This window comes from Lissotriton helveticus, chromosome 3_1 (assembly GCF_964261635.1).
Source record: "Lissotriton helveticus chromosome 3_1, aLisHel1.1, whole genome shotgun sequence".
NCBI classification, from domain to species: domain Eukaryota; kingdom Metazoa; phylum Chordata; class Amphibia; order Caudata; family Salamandridae; genus Lissotriton; species Lissotriton helveticus.
The window spans coordinates 625,553,546-625,574,758 of NC_136061.1; the positions used below are offsets into that span (position 1 = coordinate 625,553,546).

General features: G+C 43.9%; 1 protein-coding gene across 2 annotated transcripts in view; it reads right to left on the bottom strand.

The window, feature by feature from the left end:
- Positions 1–1,605: 1,605 nt before the first annotated feature.
- The window catches only part of TMEM138 (transmembrane protein 138), a 73,304-nt gene continuing 53,696 nt past the window's right edge, over positions 1,606–21,213 (bottom strand). For both annotated transcript variants that reach the window (XM_078680635.1, XM_078680636.1), the window contains exons 4-5: positions 17,968–18,043; positions 1,606–3,076 (exon numbers count right to left, since the gene is read on the bottom strand). In XM_078680635.1, coding sequence (XP_078536761.1) covers positions 2,964–3,076; positions 17,968–18,043 — 189 coding nt within the window. In that variant the 3' untranslated portion in view covers positions 1,606–2,963. The remainder of the gene's footprint in view (positions 3,077–17,967; positions 18,044–21,213) is intronic.

Below are 21,213 nucleotides of genomic sequence, written 5' to 3' on the forward strand. Positions count from 1 at the left end.
CAGGGCGGTGCGCAGTTCTCCCCCTAAAGTGAGATGTCAGCCCGGCCATCTGTGAGACAGGGAAGAGGTGTGAGAGACAGTCCGTGAAAAGTAGGCACTTGGGGAGAAGAAGGCGGGTGCGCAGAAACAGAACTGCAGAGACAGAGAGAGAAAAAGAGGCAGCGAGAGTGGATGGCAACGAAAGCCGACTGACTGAAAAAACATAGTGCTTTAGCATAATGCCGAAAGTAAAAGATCTAGTCCGGATGGGCGGTCCGAAAAGGAGACAGAGCGGTAACAAGGAGGGACTAAGAAGCCTCATTTTCAATCAGAAGCCAGCATTTACCATGGACGATGATGCCAGCCAATCAAAAATATGGGCGGGGCTTCCACTCCACTTCTAAAACATACCCTACTACAATATGCCTCGCAGTGCGAGCAGCTCATGCGCGCTGCAACGCTAGGCAAGACCTAAAAATCACCGTTGTAATATAACACCTAAACAAGTTAATTAGTAGCAGGGAGGTTGCAGTGTTCAAAAAGCAAGGATACACATCAAGGTGGTTGTGTCATCTCTGAGCACAAATTAGGATCCCAATAACTTTTTCTTAAAGCACCTAGAGCACCTGGGATGACCGTAACTCGAAATTTCCTGGTGTGAGGAGAGAAGCGCTGGTGAGAGTTGTCTTCATGCATGTCCCTTGGGGACATTCCATATAACGGTCAATATTTTTTCCATGTAACAATACAACAGTGACCATGTACTGGAATGTGCTTACATGTCTCACTGCTTGATAGTCACACATAACGGGAACACTCAAAAAGCACGCTGGTTGCTGTTTGCAATGAGGAAAGCATCTGCCATCTCTTTAAAGTGTCTCAACTAAAAGTTACATTCCTGTAGAGCAGAACTTAGCTCGGTCTCGCAGCAGAAGATTAGTAATTGTTTTCTACAGGTTTACATCCAAAGACTGCATGCTAACTCAACCTTGAAGTTGACCCACTAAATTCCTAAAGCCGTGCAAGAAAAAGTGACCTCGACAAACTTGAAATGTTTCCTTCCTTCACTTCTTTTGAATGCCTCGCTTTCCCTTCTGAATCCCTCCTCAGACTTTTCTAAGATGCATGCCAGTCTGCTTTTATTGCTATTGCTTTACAACCATCACCCTGCATGCTAACAATATATCTATTAATTTCCTCATCTATTTGGTTTTCATATTGCCTCCACAAATTATCACACCTAACTCATTAATGTATCGCAAACGAACCGCTGAAAACACATGCAATGGTCTCCTCGAGTACACTAGTCTAAACCTGATAACCAATGGACTAACCACTAACTTTAGGTTCAGGAGTAGCATGCTGCACTGCACTTAAACACATCATCAGGAGTAGTAAGTGATATATCAATGATTTAAATTCAATACTAACCCACGAAAAAGAAAAGAAAACAGATACAAAGAACCCTGCACCGATTTATAAACGGATGTCTCTGGTGAAACATTTAGATCAGTGGTAAGTGGTACCACCAGCACCATGCACCAAGAGGGAGTCTCCATTGTTGCTGCCAATCCTGCTTTGGCTTATGGGAATTGCCCCCAAGAAAAATAGTATGGAACGCAACAAAAATATTCAGGTTTTATTTAAAAAAGGTTTGCTTGCCTAACATTTCCACTGTTAAAGAAAACTTCAAACGTACCGATATAAATGATCTCAAAATTAAAATCTTATCTGGATCCTTGCTTGGGAGTCTATAAAATGGTAAAAACAAAAACGTGCTTCAGTGTTCTTATTCTCCGACTACAGGCTAGTTTACTTACACAGTATGCATTCAAACAGATGTTGTGAAGACCTGAAATTTTTTGAGATTAAGTACAAAGCCAAGAAACAGGACACTTTTTGCAAAATAGTTGTATTAATTTACGCAATGATTATAAATTAAAAATAAAAAACATCTAAAATTGGGCCAAAGATATACTCCCACCCCACCCCAAAATCCGCTGGAAACATTATCCTGGAAGTGAACTCTTGAGGAAATAACAGCGGAGAAACAACGTAGATTGCTTCATGGACATTTGTAATGTAGCAGATCTATGTACCCACATCTCGCTCACCTCCACCCACAAGCTCAAACACCAGCACCAACTATAAAGAGTACTTGACAGAAACACAACAATGCACAGCAAGGAAAAGATGGACTAAACTTATGTTTGGAAGACGGCAGATTCCTCATTCTTGCACACTGCATGGCCGCAAGCACTTCATTCTGACAAGTATATACATTTCATCAAACCAATATGCACATATTTTATCAGAAACAAAGAATATTGTAAACAAACATTTATCAAGATAGGCACACAATGTATCTGAAGACTGGGCCATATTTTGCATCACTAGGATAAAAGCATGCCCTACCTCAGAGACACCTGTCTGTGTGACATCTGACACACTCATGCTCTACCACTCAAACTTCAATATAACAGACATTTGTGTCCTTTAACCTCGATGTACTGGGTAGCTTGTGGTTCTGTTGGATGCTTTGGTGGAACAGGGGCTCACTCCTCAGTGTATAAGGACTAAGTTAAGTCGATGGGTTTATGGTATCTTAGTGCATGTCACATTATGACATTAGTTCACTCTCAGGTAACAGATACTCCAAACATGATCAGAAGGGATCTCTGGTACACACATTAATAGCTGTAAGCCTCAATCTGCTCAATAACCACCCAGGCAAGCTCAATGTCCAAATAAAAAAAAAGTCATGTACTGTCAAAGAGGAGTTCTGACACAGGCAGGCTCCCCTCCAGGGAACTTCATGTATCCTCTTCTTCCAAGAGCATAAAATACTCCCACCCTCCTCAGAGGTGGATATTCTTCTCCCCCCGGTCAGCAGCAGGTACACACATGAAAGGCTATCAGTCATGATCAATATAAGCCCATTGGCTCCGTGTGAAGTTCCCTCAACTCTGTACCATCAGTGGAGGTCAGCTCCGCATGTGGGCAAATTCCTTCCGTAGCCAAAGGGAGTCTTCATAAAAGCGTGGATCCCCAAGGCACACTGCTGTTCTCTTATAGAAGTAATAATACAGAACGGCCCCTGCAGGAAAATGGAAATGGCAGAGAAGATATTAAACATACAGAACAACACCTTGTACAGCACTCCGTTCACTTTCAGCAACGGTTGTGCTACACAAATACCACATAAATACAACACACAGGTCCCAAGAAATGAGTCAAAGCTACTTAACAATGAATTATCAGAGGAGCAAGAAAAATGAGGTTATGACAACCACACACGAGTCCAACACCCTCTTCAGCCATTGGGCTCTACAAGCGTAGTTTTCCAGTATGGTCCCCGTCATGTGTTCAAATGTTTGCACTTCGTTCCACCTGGCAATGGATTCCATAGCACTCTAAGAAAAGATGGGCTTCTTTCTTAACATGAAGTGGTTAGAACTACATTAAACGAAATAGAACTACCACAGAAAAACAAATCTTAAAGGTTTGTGTCTTTAGAAGATTATTTTACCTACATTTCACTATTCAGACTCTTGCATCAGAGATTATGTAGTATTCCAAGCATCAACCATGAGTTATAGAATGATATATGTATACAAAGTGAGATTTCTCTAAAGAGTCTGATCAACTGGTGGAGCTACAACTATAAACCACAGGCAACCAAACAAACGATGAAAATCCAAAAGAGATCAATTCAAGAAAAACAGAAAAAATCATTAGACAACTAGTTAACAGTTTAAATACATATGATCTGCCTATTGATTACCTCAACGATCAGAGACTATCCTAGGACTGATGTCTCACCCTCGTAGAGGCCTGTGGGGGCACAATTACGTGCTTAAATGTAATTAAACCTCCTCCAATCTGACCAAATCCCCAAGCGAGAGGAGGGTCAATGGCTCTGGGGACTCCCGCAGACTGGCCCAGGGTGCGGTCAGTGGAAGTAGCGCGAGGATAGTAGCGTGTAAATGGAACTTGTTAGGGGGAGTACAGCCTGAGGGATGACTGCAGACAGACCTAGGAGTGCACTGAAGAAGAGTTACACTGCTCATGAGGCGCCTATGTGACCAATTTCAGTGAGGCCAAAGGCTGGCATCAATATTTTTATCGTATTTTCAAATATAACAAGAAAACACTGCTTCTCCATGATTCATATAATCACAAATATCAATAACATGTTCACTCCACGCACCTCCCCCATCTATCATCCTATGCTCTACCATTTTGATCCCACCCATCACCCTCAATTTAATGGTATTTATGTGGGCAGACAAGGGCTTTGTAAACTGTTTTTTTCCAGCTGCAGAGCATAGGTTCATGTCACAAGTCCACTCAACCACAGTAGAGGGAAGTGACAATCCAGTGTCTTAAAATATCTCGCTTTGCCACAGTCATACTGGTGGTCACCAGGCAGCATGCACCTAATTAACCTGGGTCCTCACCTTCAAAACCCAGGATGGCACTTTTGGAACACAGGGTCAGAGTGCAGCCAACCACCCTGCTAGGTTCATTATATCTTGGCCCTGTAATGTTAGATTTTGGGGAAGTCTCAGCACTGCTGACCCATATAATATTGCCTCTGGGCTCCATTTTTGGGCAAGATCTTGCTCCAACCTGTAGGCCAGGTCTAGGCGATCCCCATATATCTAATCATTAACCACCACTAGTTATGACACCCAGTACTACAGACAGATGTCGGGCGCCCCAGACCACCACAGTAGCATCCACGTCCATATATCGCTATATAGGGTCTGAAACAGCTTTAGGAAGTAGCAACCAAAGTTAATTCTATTTAGGGTCTGAAACAGAAATGGTAAATGAACTGATTCGAATGCCTTCTCAAAAAAACAACAACAAAAAAAACGACCAGGGTTATTGAGTCCTGCACCTCTGCCGCTATGGCTACTGCAGGTAGTGAATGCAGTGCCTGATGCCATAAGCTAGCATAAAGCCACTTTGGTCTGCCTGGACCAATAATCATATAACCAGAGCCAGCTGTGAGGCTAGTATTTTAAGAAGTATCTTTGCCTCCGTATTAATAAGGATATTGGACGGTGTGATGAGCAATCTGTGGTGCCTTCCCTGGTTTGGAAATAATCACTTTCATGGCTCACCCAAAGTCATATGGCTTTGCTGTAGTATTTCTACAAAGAGCACCCAAAAGCTGCAGGGCTGTAGAGAAGAGTACGGATTATAAAATCCAGCCAAAAAACCATTTGGACCTGGCGTCTTACCAGTGTACATTGAAGATATAGCTGCTTGAGCCTCCTCCAGGGACAATGCTTCATCTAGCTACCCCCCTTTCCAGCATCATCAACTTATTCACTAGGTGATCGGGTGCTAGTACAGGCACAGATTGCTCTTTTGCGGAGGGGCCTGTGTGGCATATAAATCGGAGTAATACTCTGCAAACACCTCTGTAATAGAGACCGCAGCTGTGGCCAGGCACCCACTACTGTGGCGTATCTGTGGAATTATGTGTAGTTCCATGCCCCCTGTAGCCAATCTGGCAGCTAACCCACTTTAACTCCCCATTTTTAGATCATATGCTGAGTGAAGAGCCATGACACACTTGCAGCATTCAGTCTGAGGCGTCGCAGCTATTCCTCGGCTGCCACCAGTCGTCTGACAACAGGGGGTCCCGCGCACAGAAAACACTCGACAAGTTCACAGATTTCGGCCTCCAAGAAGAAAAAAAGTTACTTACCTGTAACTTTGGTTCCCCAGTATTGGTACTTTCATAGATTCCCATGCTTTGTATCAATTCCCCCGTCGTCGGAATGGGAGCCTCTGTAAAATAAAAATACCATAGCAGTAGTTACAAAAGAGAAAGAAAGGCCTAGGCCTCATCTCATTTTGTACCCTATCTGCCTCTTTTTGTAAAAGAGACCAAAAAATTGTAAAAACCAATCAGAGTAGACTCACCCCATAGAACCCTCCTGAGAGAGCCTCTGAGCCTCAGATTTTCGTAGCCGTTGTGTAAAAGTAATTACATTTGCTGAAGGCTGAGCTTTCCCAGGGGAGGCGGGTGGGCATATGGAAATCTATGAAAGTAACAATACTAGGGAACCAAAGTTACAGGTAAATAACTTGTCTTCTTGCCACAGTATTGGACTTTCATAGATTCCCATGCTTTGTATCAGAGTAGCTAGCAGTAAGCCACAAATGCACATTTTGTTACATGCATATCAGCATAACACAGTATAAGCATTATCATCAAATACAAAATGTGCAATAAAGGAAGGAGGGATAGAAGGGAAAGCTCACCGTCACTGGAATAAATTCCTCAGGACTGCTTGTCCGACTGCTGTATCACTCCTTGTGGAAGAATCCAAACAGTAGTGTTTCGTTAATGAATGGGCACTGCTCCATGTAGCTGCCCTACAAATGTCCTTGATAGGGACACCAGAGAACAGAGATGTTGATGATGACACTGATCTTGTAGAATGAGCTTTGATCCGTCCCCTCAGCGGCTTTCCCGCTGCTTGATGACAGAAATGAATCGTGCTGGCAATCCAACGTGATATCCCCTGCTTTGACAGGGGCAAACCTTTCCTTGGAGAGCTAAAAGCGACAAAAAGTTGCAAAGTCTTCCTTAATTCTTTCGTACGTTGAAGATAAAACTTCAGGCATCTTTGGACATCCAAAGTGTGGAGAGATCTCTCCTCCAGAGATGAAGGTCGAGGAAAGAAAGTCTTTAGTAATATAGACTCATTTAGGTGAAAATCCGAAGGGACTTTTGGGATAAATTTCGGATTTGTCCGTAAGATCAGGACACAAACTTCATGTCCGCTCTATGTATTGGTTCAAAAGGAGCCCTCATGAGATGGGCAAGGACCAGGTTGAGTTGCCAAATTGGAGGAGGAGGTCTCACCGGAGGGAAAGCCCTGAATAGACCCTTTAGAAATTGCTTGATCACCCTCGCGGACCAAAGAGAAGGGTCAGAGGTTGTCCGTCTGTACCTCGAGATCGCTGCCAGATGCACTTTAATGGAAGAGTGTTGAAGACCTGATTTGGCCAAAGACAATATGTACGGTAAGATTTTATGAGGAGCCGAAGTAAAAGGATGAAGATTCTCTTTTTGGCACCATGTACAAAAAGGCTTCCATTTTGCACGATAGGTCCTGTTTGTACTAAGAGCCCGAGCTTGAGCTAAAATGTCTTTGCAATCTTGAGGGATATCTAAAGCATTGAACTCCCGGTGCTCAGGAGCCAAGCTGTCAATTGCAGAGAGCTCGGGTCTAGATGCATTACTTGACCCTGGGACATCGTCAGCAGGGTAGGAATTGGACGCAGGAGAATTTGTTGATCCTTCGATAGAAGGAGGAGCTCTGTGAACCAAAATTGGCGGGGCCAAGCTGGGGCTATTAAAATCATGGTGCAGGGTTCCGTCTTGAGGTTCCTCAGTATCCTTGGTATCAAAGGAATCAGTGAAAAGGCGTAAAGAAATGCGCCTGACCAGGCTACCGAAAGGGCATTCCCCAGCGACTCTCGATGGTGATACCTGCTTGCGTAGAATTGGCATTTCTTGTTCTGTGGAGTCGGGACAGGTCTATAAGAGGAGTGCCCCAACGAGCGAATATTCTGTCGAGAATCCTCTGATCCAATTCCCATTCGTGGGAGATTGACCTTAGACGGCTCAATGAATCCGCCTCGACATTGAGAGAACCTGGTAGATGTTCTGCTGAGAGAGCTAACTGGTGACGAATAACCCATTCCCAGATCTCCTGTGCCTCTTTTGAAAGGAGTTTGGATTTTGTTCCGCCTTGCTTGTTCACATAATGCATGACCGTCGTGTTGTCTCTCCGCACCAGGACTGTAGAATTTTGAATTTTTGGAAGGAAAGCTTGTAGAGCTAAACAAATCGCTCTCAGTTCTAGTAGGTTGATGTGAGAGGTGCGAAGCTCTGGAGACCAGCGATCGCTCACTTGAAGATCCTGTAATATTGTAATATAGCTCCCCAGCCTTCTAGAGAAGCGTCTGTGGTCAGGACTAACAGAGAGGGAGGAACCCTGAAGGAGAGACCTTCCTCGATATTGCTTGTTACAGACCACCACCTGATCGCCTTCTTCATGACACAAGTAATCTTTATCCTGTCTTCGAAAGACCCCTCTGCTTGACGCCATTGCAAGTCTAGTTGTTCCTGCAGAGGACGCATGTGAAGCCTGTAGTGCGGAATCAATGCAATGTAAGATGTTATCGATCCTAGAAGGGATTTGTACTGACGGACTGAAAGAGTTTGTTTCGTTCGAAAACGGTTGGCAGAAAGAATCAGTCTGTTCTATCACTCCTCTGAAGGGAAAGCTCTGCAAAGAGTTGTATCAAGAATGGCACCCAGAAATCTTGCCGACCTGGACGGAAGAAGGACAGACTTGCCTCTGTTTAGGCCTAGACCCAGATGACTGAAAAGTTGAATACAATCCTCGACTGCTTTTGAGGCTGCTTGAGAGATTGGAGCTTTTATCAGCCAGTCGTCCAAGTAGGGAAACACCTGCAGAGACTGCCTTCTGAGAAAAGCTGCCACTGGTGCCAATACCTTTGTAAATATCCGTGATGCAGATCTTAGACCGAAAGGTAGGTTTTTGAACTGAAAGTGGCTCTTGGCTACTGTAAGTGAAGATACCTCCTGTGGGCCGGATGAATGGGAACATGAAAATATGCGTCCTCTAGATCTAGAGTTGCCATATAATCGCCAGGATTTAGGAGACGCAATATATCCTGAAGAGAAACCATCCGAAAAGAGAGTTTTATGAGATAGGTGTTGAGCTACCTCAGGTCTAGATTTGGGCGCCACTTTTCTTCCGTCTTGCGAACCAGGAAAAACCTGGAATAGAATCCTTTCCCTCGTTGGGTCTGAGGAACCGATTCTATCGCTCCTTTGATGAGCAGCTGTTGAACTTCGAGACATAGAAGATTTAGATGTTTCGATTCCGTGGCGTGAGGAGTTCTGGATGATGGAAATTCTTGAAACTCTAGTGTGGGATGTATGACGTTATAACGCATACTATTACTCCGCAGACCATTACAACGCGACTTTTACTCCGCATACCGTTACAACGCATAGCGCCTTGGGGCGCTGGATAGTGGTAAGTATAATTTACTATTCTAACTCCAGTCCCCGTGGACCCTAGGGAAGGTGTTGGATAGTAAATTATACTTATTCCCTATCCTAGAGCGCCCCCCAGCGCAATGCGTTGTAATGGTATGCGGATTAATGGTCGCGTTGTAATGGTAGTGCGGAGTAAAAGATCCGTTGTAACGGGTGTATACCCTAGTGTGTGGCCGAATTGTATGATGTTGAGGACCCCCCTGATCCGATGTAATAATTTTCCAGTTAAGTTTTTGTTGTTTACTTTATATAAAATGTGAAACCTTTTAAATATCCTCTTATTGCCACGAACTTTGGATAATGTTATGCTTCTTTGCTGCCGGACCTTCGGCTGTCGGCTGATGAGCGGTGTCTTATTGTGCTACTGTTACTGCATTTGACTGGCCGGCCCCAGTGGTTGTAGGCCTGTAACTGTATTCCTTGTCTTACTAATAAAGGTTTAAAAAAAAAAATAATAATAATAATAATTTTCCAGTTGTGGAGATATTCTGATATCCTGCCCCCCACTGATGTGACTAGAGGGGGAGGAACAGTAGACAGAGCCATGAAGCCGCTATTGACGTTTAGGTGTATCTCTCCCCTGACGTCCTCTAGGTGGTTGGCGAGAGAAAGACGCCGATTGACCATGGCGCTGTGAGTATTTGGGCTTGTATGACTGAGAGGACTGCAAGTAAGAAGAGTAGCGCTGTTGGTTGCACCCTCTGTATGATGAAAAACCTCTCCTTTTCGCACCCCTGAAAGGAACCTTGCAGTAATGCAATGTCCCCAAGGACCTTGCCATGTCCGTGTCCTTCTTGATGTCTTGAAGGCATCATCTATATGCTTTCCAAAAAGCATTTCTCCATCATAAGCTAAGTCCAAGATCTTATTTTGGACTTCCTGGCGAAACCAGGTTGCCCGAAGCCAGCCCGGATGCCTTAAAACTGCTGATCCCGCAAGAGCTCGGAAAGCGGTGGTTGCTATATCCATAGCACAATCTATCACCGCCGAAGATGAACGTTCTCCTTCCTCCAGAATCTTCTTGGCCTCTTCCTTTGCACCATCCGGAAGTTGGTCAACAAACGGGGATAAATCACACCACATTTGGCGATCATATCTACCCAGGATTGCAAGAGCATTAGCAGCTCAGACTAGAAGGCTGGCCATTGAGGAGAACCTTTTTCCCACATTGTCCAAGCGTCTCTCCTCTTTGTTGGCGGTGTCGTAAGAGGCGCTGATGGATTTTTGGACTTTCTTTGCGCTGCCTGGGAAATAACGGAGTCTGGGTTCGGTTGACCAGTCAGGCAAGCGGGACTGTTTTCTGGAGCCTTATATTTTTTCCCAGCCGGGTAAGAACAGGAATGACCGTAGCTGGATTCTGCATCACTTTAGTACCTTCCGACCACACATGTTCAACTATCGGTATTGAACGGATGGATTTTCTGTAAGGCTCCTTGAAGTCGTAAAGGAAACAGTCTGTCTGTACTGTCGTAATAGGAAGACCAAACCTCTTGGACGCCCTCTCCATAAGGTTATGGAAACCTCCAATGTCTGCTGGAGGAGAGGTAGCAGGATCCAGCAATGGTGAGGCTGGATCTTGAATAACATACTCGTCCCAATCTCTATCCGGGTCTGGGTTTTGATCTACCTGATGATCGTCATCAGATGAGTCATCATCATCCTGAATAGCAATAACCTCCTGATGGCTTTCTTTTGGATCTGGCTCCGAAGCTCGAGAAACCTGAGGTGTCACTGTAACTGGAGTAGTAGCAGGAATGGAAGGAGGAGGAGGCTGCGCTTGTTGGTCCGGAGCTTGAGACGGGAACCTTCTTTTGTAATCCTGGAGCATCATCTGCAAGTCTGTTATGAGAGAGGAAGGCATTGCCACCATGTCCTGTTGTTGTTGAGGCCTCTCTTGCTGAACAAAATGGCGTTCCTCCGTATAGTAGTCATCAGAGTCTGAATCTTGATACTTCACTTGAAGTTGGGATGGGCTGTAAGCATCCCCATAAGGGCCATCTTCTTCATCTGATTCCTCCTCCAAAAGCAAAGTTGGAGGCAAGGGTGTTACTCTGCGAGGAGATGTCATCTCTGGAGTAATCTGCTGTCTTTTAATAGAAATGTGGACCCTTTGAATCGTCTAACGTTGACGGAGAGATGGACCTCGTCGACGGTGGACTGATAGTCGACGGTGTCGTCGACGAGCTCATCGTCATAATCATCACCGCTGTCGTCGTCGACGTCGTTCTCGACATTGAAGATGTAAGCACCATCGTCGACGAGAAGGAAACAGGTACCTTAAACGTCGACGAAGATATCACTGCAGCTGCCGTCGACGAGGCTGCCGTCGTCGACGTACCAGATATTTTCGTCGTCGACGGACGAGATTTCTTATCAGATTTTCCTTCCTGAGGGACAGTAGCAGGTTTTTTGAATACCTTCTCCTTTTCAGATGGTGGAGAAGTAATAGAAGGAGTTTTCTGTACCTTCTTTGATGACTGTGTCTCCTCAGTCCATCCCAGCCTCTCCTTTACACCTCGGTGAGGAGATGGTTTGGGACTAGGCCTCTCAGACCTATCAGAGGTCACTTGCAGGGCCTTAACAGGGGGCTCAGAAGATGTTGAAGGGGAGGACCCACCCCTTTTTTGAATCTCCTGGAGGACGCAGCTGAGGAAGAATCCTCACTGTTGGATGATAGAACCTCCTTACGAGACTTCATTTTCGGCAACCAGGTTAACAAGCAGCCTTCAATGGTCTCTCAAGGTCTTCGTAGAGAAAGTCCTGCAGATCTTACAATCTGTGGCCTTGTGATCCGGGTACAAGCAGTATATACAGTCCTTATGCTTGTCCTCAATGTATAGCCTCTTCTTTGAGCAGGTAGCACAAGCTCTGAATAAAGCCTTCTTCTCCTTATCAGACATATTAGTTGAAAAAGAAGAAAAATTCCAAGTCTGAAGAGAAATCTGAGCAGAGCTCTGTAAAGACTCCCTTAGCACAATGTGCGGTAGAAAATCTGAGGCTCTCTCAGGAGGGTTCTATAGGGTGAGGCTACTCTGATTGGTTGTTACAATTTTTTGGTCTCTTTTACAAAAAGAGGCAGATAGGCTACAAAATGAGATAAGGCCTAGGCCTTTTTCTCTTTTGTACCTACTGCTATGGTATTATTATTTTACTGAGGCTCCCATTCCTACGATGGGGGAATGATACAAAGCATGGGAATCTATGAAAGTCCAATACTGGGGCAAGTCTGCTTCTTTTTTTTTTTTTACTCTTTGTTTAACCCCCATTATTAGAGCTTTTGTGTGACTGTGTGCATCCCACCATAAAGGCCTCTTATACGATGCAAGGTGTTATCTCTTTGCCCTTTTCCAATTTAAATCATGTATGCAACACTTTCCTGTTGGCCGCTTTGAACCGATTGGTAGTGCTTTTCTGCATGAATTATGAGCCCTGCCCTTTGCTTATCGGTGTCTGAGGGAGGATAAAGAAGTTTTTCTTACAGGGGCGGGAGTGTGATTCGACAGTGGATCACTCTCTTGTGTGCAAACACGTTAAATTGCACGGCGAGTAAAACGTGTCAGCGCCGAATCTCTCTTGCTTTTTAAAGGGGACCGAGTACCATCCTTCAAGCCTGTCTTTACATTGCTTACTAACGGCAGCTATCTCATTTTAAACAATCAAGACTGCTGCGGCTTGCGAGTGGGAGTCCCATACTTAGTAACAGTTTCCCAGCGAGTAACTTGCTGTATCAATGTCCTTTTCTCACTCCCGCAGGGGAGTTTAGATTCTTCACTTTGGCCTTCCATTCCTACTTTGAAACCAGAGTTCAACAAGTTGAGCAGGCTCAAAGCCCTTTTACTCCAAGAAGGAGGAGGCCCTCACTTCCGCCAAAGAAACATTCAGATTGCAGGTGGCTCGGACCTCGAGTAAGATACAGTCGCTTTTTAACACTAACCTCCCACTTCATTTTGGGGAACTCATTCACCAAATATTTAATGCATCTCAGATGACAGGCCGTGCGCACTTTTTAAATGTGTGGTATCTGGTCTGGTCTCTTTCTTTCAAACTATATTCGGGCTAATACCAGTTTTTATTCATTCTATATTTTCAAGCATTTTCGGAGGCTTCCCCTAATATTGGTGCATGCAGCTGGTGTCCTGCTTCTCCTCATTTCGCTCCGTAATGGCTGCTCACTTTGTGGCTCTGCATAGGCCAGCCCAGCTACAACTGTACCGCAATCGCCTGTATGAGGCTTTTGGATGCTTGCCCTTAGCAACGATTGGTGCAAGTTATGACTTGACCTTTCGCTTTGCCTTCTATACTTGCGTGCAACCTGTTCTTCATAGCAAAATTTTTTATTTCTCCTGTGCGATGGAACTTTGCTTATCGAACACGTGTTGTCCAATCCTTGATTTAAGTGGTTCATGGGTCCCTTAGAGGCGCAGGACAAGGCTTGTTCTGTGGATGGTCAAATGACATGTGCAGCTTTCCTTGGAATCTTGGCTCAAAGGAATTTGTGTACGGCTGCGGAGACCTTCCTTCAACATAGTTTCATTGAATATCACAGAAGTTTCCCGTTTCTAGTTTTGGATGCTCCTGCTTCTGAGGAATATGATTGTTCCTTCGACTTACTTAATTGGAGGTCATCACTTTTTTCTACCAATGACAAAGATGAACTATTGGAGGGAATTGCATTTCTTTGCACACATACCTTCATGGTTTGACTACTTGGTTCGTCACAATTCCAGTCTGGGATTACAGACTCTTTTTTTCCAGGACTTTCCCTTTTTTCTCCGATTTGGTTTTTTAGAAAGTTCCTCACCAATATTTTAAACACTGCCTGACTTTTGAACTCTGTTTATGTTCTTCTGTCTATGTCCTACTGACTTACCAGGGGGAGGGTGTTATATTGGGTTATGTGGCCCGTAGATACATTGTCGACATTGCTAAGTTAGCGTGAGTTTTGCCTGCCCTATGCTGCTGCTTTTTGCACTCTCCTCTGCTACAGTTTGTTTTCGCGACACTTTGCCTCTGCCCTGTACATGATAACAGATTGTTTTACACGTTCTGAGCTTTCCCTTCAAATTCTGTCTGAACATAATGTGCAAGGTCGATCAACAATATCTCTTGTTATTCTGTTCTGGTCAGTCCCTATTACCTAGACAAAACATGTTACCAACAGTTACAATAGGGAAGAATCATGCTTTGATATAGCGTTGTTGCATGTTTTTGAAACACACTCGAAGAAAGCCGTCCCAGGGAGCGGAGCTCTGCTATTCCTATGATGTAAACCTTTGCGTTTAGGCTTTCAGGTAGGGGGTCTGCAAACAACGCCTAGGGATCTTCTTTTATATAAAATAACTTGTTACTGCCAAGGAGATGGTGATTATGCCTAGTTATTTTGCCTTTTTCACAGTCTTTATGAAATGATGACTCCTTTTGTATCTATGGTTTTCTAACAATACTAATGATGTTAGCTTTATGCATTTTGCTGCTTGTCGTGGTTCACATACTGTTTTATGAATCACTATAGTCAAAATAAACATTTTGAACTAATTTAGAAACTGATTATTCTTATTGAGGACAAGTACGAGAGAAGAAAAGATTGTCTTGTTCCCGCGACACTGAAGTGAGTTGGGAGTGCTCGTGTTCTGGGTTGTCCTCATGTAACGCAACTGGGCATTTGGTTCTGGTTGACATAGCTGATGGTCCTGTCTGGCCATCAGGGGAACCCTTATTCGAGCTTCCGTTGCTTACGGAAGAAGTCTTTAGTGGGCTGGCACGGGGCATTTCATCTGGTTCTCCTTTGGACCCTGTCCCACATAAGATCTAGAAGGAATATGAGGAGGAATTATTTCCCACCCTCCGCCTGATCTGTAATCAGTCTCTGGGTATGGGGGTGGTTCCAGTTCAGTGGAAGCAGGCTTTGATATCTCCATTACTGAAGAAGCCTTCCTTGGACCCGGAATGTTCCAAGAGCTACAGGCCGATTTCCTTGCTGCCTTTTCCTGCAAAGGTCGTTGAGCGCGCAGTCAGCTTGGCTCTATCTCATCATCCGGAACACCACCACCTACTTGAGGATGAGCAATTTGGCTTCCGTCCGGCTCACGGGTCTGAAACGGCCTTGGTTACTGCCATGGACGAGCTTCAGAGGCGTGCAGACAAAGGTCAGGCAGCGGTGCTTATTCTGCTTGATATGTCTGCCGCCTTTGATACGGTTAACCATGAGATCTTGCTGGGCCGTTTAAGTGAAGCTGGGGTAAGAGGCATCGCTCTGTCGTGGTTTCGGTCATTTCTGCAGGAGAGACAGCAGGCGGTTTCGTTGCCTCCTTTCCAGTCTGCGTTCTCTCCTGTTCCACATCGGGTGCCTCAGGGCTCGGCTATCAGCCCGATCCTTTTTAATCTTTACTTAAGACCCCTGATTACGCTCATCAAATCTTATAACATAAAGGTTATAAATTATGCGGATGACACGCAGTTGATTCTCTCCTTTGAGGGAGAAGAATCGATTTCGGTGGAGGTTTTCCATAACTGCCTACTGGACACGTCGCGCTGGCTGAGGGGTAATTCCCTTCAGTTTAACGCCGGAAAGACGGAGGTGCTTTTTTGCGCTGGGAATAAGATCTCCCGTCCTTTTCCTGAGAATTTTTGGCCTCCTGAGACCGCGACTAAAGTGCGACCCGTGGAGGCAGTCCGCAACCTAGGAGTTATGCTTGATCATAAACTCAGCATGGAGACTCATGTAGCGAAGACGACATCTTGTTGCTTTGCTATCTTGCGGTCTCTGCGGAAGATATTGCCTCTACTTCCATTCCAGGCGCGCACTCAAGTGGTCAGGTGTACGATTCTTAGTAGGCTTGACTATTGTAATGCCTTACTACTGGAATCTCCTGGCTTCCTGCTGGACAGGCTCCAGAGAATACAATCAGCGGCCGCGAGGTTGGCGTTGGGGCTTCCCAGAAGAGCTCATGCGCCGGCAGCCTTGGCAGAACTTCATTGGCTCCCTCTGAGACAAAGGGTTCAGTTCAAGGCGCTATGTCTGATGTTTAAAGCTCTTCACGGATTGGGCCCTTTGTCCCTGCAATCCAAGTTTACCTGGCACGCTCCGATCAGACTGCTTCGATCTTCATCGGCTAGCCTGGTGAATGTGCCTCGGTTTAAGAAGGTCCGTTCGGGAGGCAGATCCTATGAGGTAGCGGCGGCCAAATTATGGAATCTGCTCCCACACGAGATCAGGCACACCGCGGAGCTTCTTCCCTTTTGGAGAAAAGTTAAAACCTGGTTGTTTCCTAAGTAACGTAGTCTGACCGCCCTTTTCCGACACTCTTCTTCCCTCTCTTGAGTTATCAGCGCCAGGATGCCTGTCAGGTGAAAGTGCGCTATATAAGACCAACAAATAAATAAATAATAAACTGGTGCCACGTAAAGCGTCCTGATACCCGATACCTTCGGGTCAAGTTTGCGCTATATAAAACTCTGCAAAAAAATTAAATGACAGTGAAGGTATCCAGCCTGCCCCTTGACCAGAACAGATAGAAGCAGTGGCGCAAAGGAAAATGGAGAAATCTGAAGATGGGAAGCCGCAAAACTGCTGCTGTTCCCTGATGAAGAACTAATAGAAGGTTTTCTTTATCAGTTGGCTTTCGAGTGATATGGGAGTCGAGCGACTGAGGAAGACGTGTTCTTTCAGGTGAAAACTGCCAGAGTTTTCGGCAGCATCTTGGATTCTTCTATGCAGGTCTACTTTATAAACATTTGGTCACCTTTGAGATTTTTCTGTACTGGATTGAACTATCAGCAATGATTAGGAGGAACTAATCTGTGGATGCTGTAATGTTTGGAGTCTCTTTCATGCTGTTTTTAATCTGACTTTAAAAACACAGGCAGCAAAATATAAAAACATTAGAAATACAAAAACTGGAATCCCAGGTTGACAAACATTTCTATAAAAACCAGCATCAGCCAATTGGAATGCCAAATCTTTGAGATGCTACTATGTAATCTCAATTGAGACAAAACAAAACATCTTCTCTGCTGAGAAGCAGCATTGATGGAATGAACAAACTGGACAGTCTCCTCCGCATGTGCTCAACAAATTATAAAAAAGTTTTTTTTCTTATATGTCTGCAGGTTGTACTACAATGGATACTGACCTGAGTGTGCAAACCGGATGTGAGAATGTCATCCACAGAGTCCAGTGGGACAAAAAAAAAAAAGAATCAAGGAATGAAGACCAAGCGTTGACGGTGGTGTGAGCCAATTCAACTGTGTCATCACTTTTGCCATTTTGACTCAAAGTTAAACTCTTAGGAAATCATGGCTGCATTTTTATTTACAAGAGTTGGTTGTTGATAATGTGGATGATTACCTTGTGTTTCTGTTACAGTTGTTTAATACAAAATGAAGGAGATCGTTTGAAATGCATTAATTTAAAAACTATTTTACAATCTTCAAACTTCTACACAGATCTTCTTTCAACTGAAGATATAATGAATGTAGAGCACTACAGAAAAAGTGACTATTCGAAAAGTGACAAATAAAAGAGAGTCTAACGTACCACATCCACAAACGGATTTTATATGTGTTATATATTAACTAGGAACTAACCTGAAAAACTGGAGTTGACGCAGATTGTGCATTTGTTTTGTGAGGGGTGAGGTTTTGTAATACTAAACAGTGTGCTACTTCATCATAGGAGTGAAGCCTATAACGTAGTGCAGAAGGGAAAAAAAGAATAGTGGCAAAGCAATGGACAATCTTACAGCAGAGAACATTAAGACTAGCTGTTATATGCACAGGAAGTAGAGTATCTTCTTATTCCCAGGTCTGGATTCACACCTGCGGGGTCATCTCTCAGATACTCCCACACCCCATGTTCTTACCTAACCTCTGGAAGACGAAGAGTGCCTGGAGCCCATCTGTCCACACAAAGGCTTCACTGTTTCCCCAGCGCAGGCTCTAAAAGGGAAAGGCAGGTGTAAAGGAGGGGTGAACGGGAGGGCGGGTGCACAGAGAGGTTAATCAAATGAGCAGCTTTAACAAGAAACCCAGGGATCAGCGCCAAGGCTTCTCTGAGGCTCAACGCAAATCCTCTTATAGCAGCACTATGGGGCCGGCAAAAAGCAGGCCATGTTACTGACATAAGAGAACAGATCTGTGCCCTGGGAAGGCCCTGTGAGACTCATACAACGGATCACGTACAAGTGATACCGGGCCTATCCCAAACCAGGCAAAACCACGCCAAATCACATGCAGCCACGTGCTCACATTGGAAAAAGTGTACATTGAACCATATCCTGCTTAATCGCCTTATCATTCAATCCATACCCTTCACATCTTAAGTAACTTCTCTTCCACATTGTTAATGTAAACTCAGGCTGCCTCCCCTCCCCAGTCTTTGAAGGCCAACTCAGGGCCTCAAAGCGCTTGAAACGGTCTGTATACCCCTCTGCCACTGACACTGTGGGTTTAAATCCGTCCCCACCCTCTTCAGCTGTTCTCCTAACCTTTACCTATCCTACAGACCCTTATCATATTTTCCTATCTTCAGGACTTTGAAGCACAGTGAAGTGGACAAAAGACAAAAATAGCGGTGCAATATAAATGACAAAATATAAGTATGCACACATTGCTATATCTTGTTCAATCACACTCTGATCTAGCAGGTTTAATCACACACACGGCATGCAGTGTCCACCCGCACATTGGGTAATGCTTTGCTTGGGCGTACAGATTAATATCCAGGCTTTTCATGCAAGGGACACATTAACAGTCAGAGCCAAACATGGCGTAAAAACAAATCATATGCACCTTGAGCTAAATTTTCTGAAGCAAATACATACATTATCACATGCATGATGTGTCCAATCAAAGACCAGCGATATGAACCACAAGGAAAAAACACTGAACCATAACAGCAGACTAAAAGATCGTTCAATACTGTGCCTAATCCCACACAGTGCAATACTCATCCTAATTACACACTGGCAACACCCAGACTAACCACACACTGTGCCATGCTCACCCTGCCATATAATACTCCGACACAAAGAAGTGGTCTCCTCACAGAGCACTGCACAGCTCCTTGCCCAGGCACACACTGGCCATATACACAACAATAAACACCCTGCCTAATCACACTCTGCCTAATTACCAGAAAGGCCAAGGCCTGTCTAATGAAACGCACAACCTGCATATTCACATAACAAGCATAACCTGGCTTTATTCAACTTAATAGCACTTAGAGATCCACATACTCTGTACTCTACACTCACCTGTCAAGAGCTGTGCCATACTGCACGAACAACAAATAAACAATTGTCCTCAAAGGAATCGTTTAAACCAATTTCAGTAATTAATATTGTCACAAAAAAGTGATCAATTATTTACTAGAAGCAAGGTAAATACAGTTTTTTTACTGTTTTATGTTTTCTCACAAAAATATTTTTTCATTCGAATATATTATCAAAAATTCAGGCATGGCAACATGATACTACTACAATTCATTGATTTTCGGTAGTATATAACACCTTATGCTCTTTACATGGATGAACCGAAATGCCATGTACAAAAGATTATATCAGAGTCATACATTTTTTATATAACATAAATGGTATTAGTATAAGCAAAGCGGCGTCAGGCGTCGACGTTTCGGTCCTTCTTTGGTTAATAAATCCATAGGACCATCCTCAGGACCAGTTGCACAAAATATATCTACAAATAAATATGCACAAATGAATATACATTCATATAAAACACCTTGCATTCCAAATATCGTCTAATCATTTCAAAGGAAAACAAACAAATCAAGAAGTGTGAGAACCATTATAAAACCACCACCAAAGTGCTCAATGTACACTATATACAAAACATCAAGGTCTTACCACTAACCACCAGCCGGTGGACGTGAGGCCTCAATGGGCAAATTATTTTGCAGAATCTAAAAATCAAAAACCAACTACCTATTAGATGTGGCAGTTCTAAATAACCATAGGATTAAGTAGCCCAAAGTACAGTCATAACCATACTTACAAAATATTCGACTCAATCCTGCGTATTAATCGGGAGAGTATAATACCCTGTAACAATACAAAAAACGGTACCAGAACTGTGCAAGTCCAACGACCAGATCAACCACTATGTTACCATCTCAACACCACAGCGTGAAATGAACCAAAATACTTACAACTGAAACCCTCGATGTTTCTTTTATCTCCTACAAACCAAAACGGACTAATTACTACATATGACCTCGACAGAACCTCCATAGATGAGATTACTCGTACAGCGCTAACACTTACTTGGGTTCCGGAGCATTCGCGTCTCACTTCCTCATGCCTCAACGGTCAGGGAATGCCAGAGACGACACTTCCGGGTATTTGACCTTTAACCTGTACCACGTGATCGCGTGTAAAGCGAAAATAAAAATAAAACGTGGTATTGTTGTAAATAATCAAGAAACCATTGCGTGCTAGCCGTATCAAACATATGGGCCAAGTAAAAACTTATAGAAAACAGATTTAAAAAAAAAAAGATTTAAAAAAATCGGATCCGAAGGAGTTACCGACATTCAAATCTAGTGGCGGCCATGATGGAATGGGTTCCAAGGAAGAGCAAATTGCTCAACCTGCATCAATAAATCAGGCTGCTTAACCTACATCAGCCAAACTCAATTTACAGCAGTTTGGCCACATAACCAGTATATTAGTTAAACTTACCAAACCCAAAATACTATTTACAACAGTTAGCCACATAGAAATGTCAAACTTCCAAGGGAAAGGACTATAATGTCGCTACAGTATGCCATTCAATAACAGAACACCCACAAGAAGTAGGTGAGAATTACCAAACCTGATCATAGCCAGCCTAATCATATAGAAGGCTCCAAGTTTTCTGTTTCTATTGATTTTACAGATAAATATTGATATGAGATTGATAATTAGTAGAGCGCTCGACTTCCCAGGGGTGTCTGGCGCTTGTATCTGTGAACAATGAAGGTAAAAACAGGTCTGTGTGAAAACAGGTAAAAACAGGTACTTTGCGAAAAGAGCCATGTTTTCAGTTGTTTCCTGAACTATAGAAGGGTGGGTAATGCTTTGAGGTGCAGGGGTAGCGTATTCCACAATTTA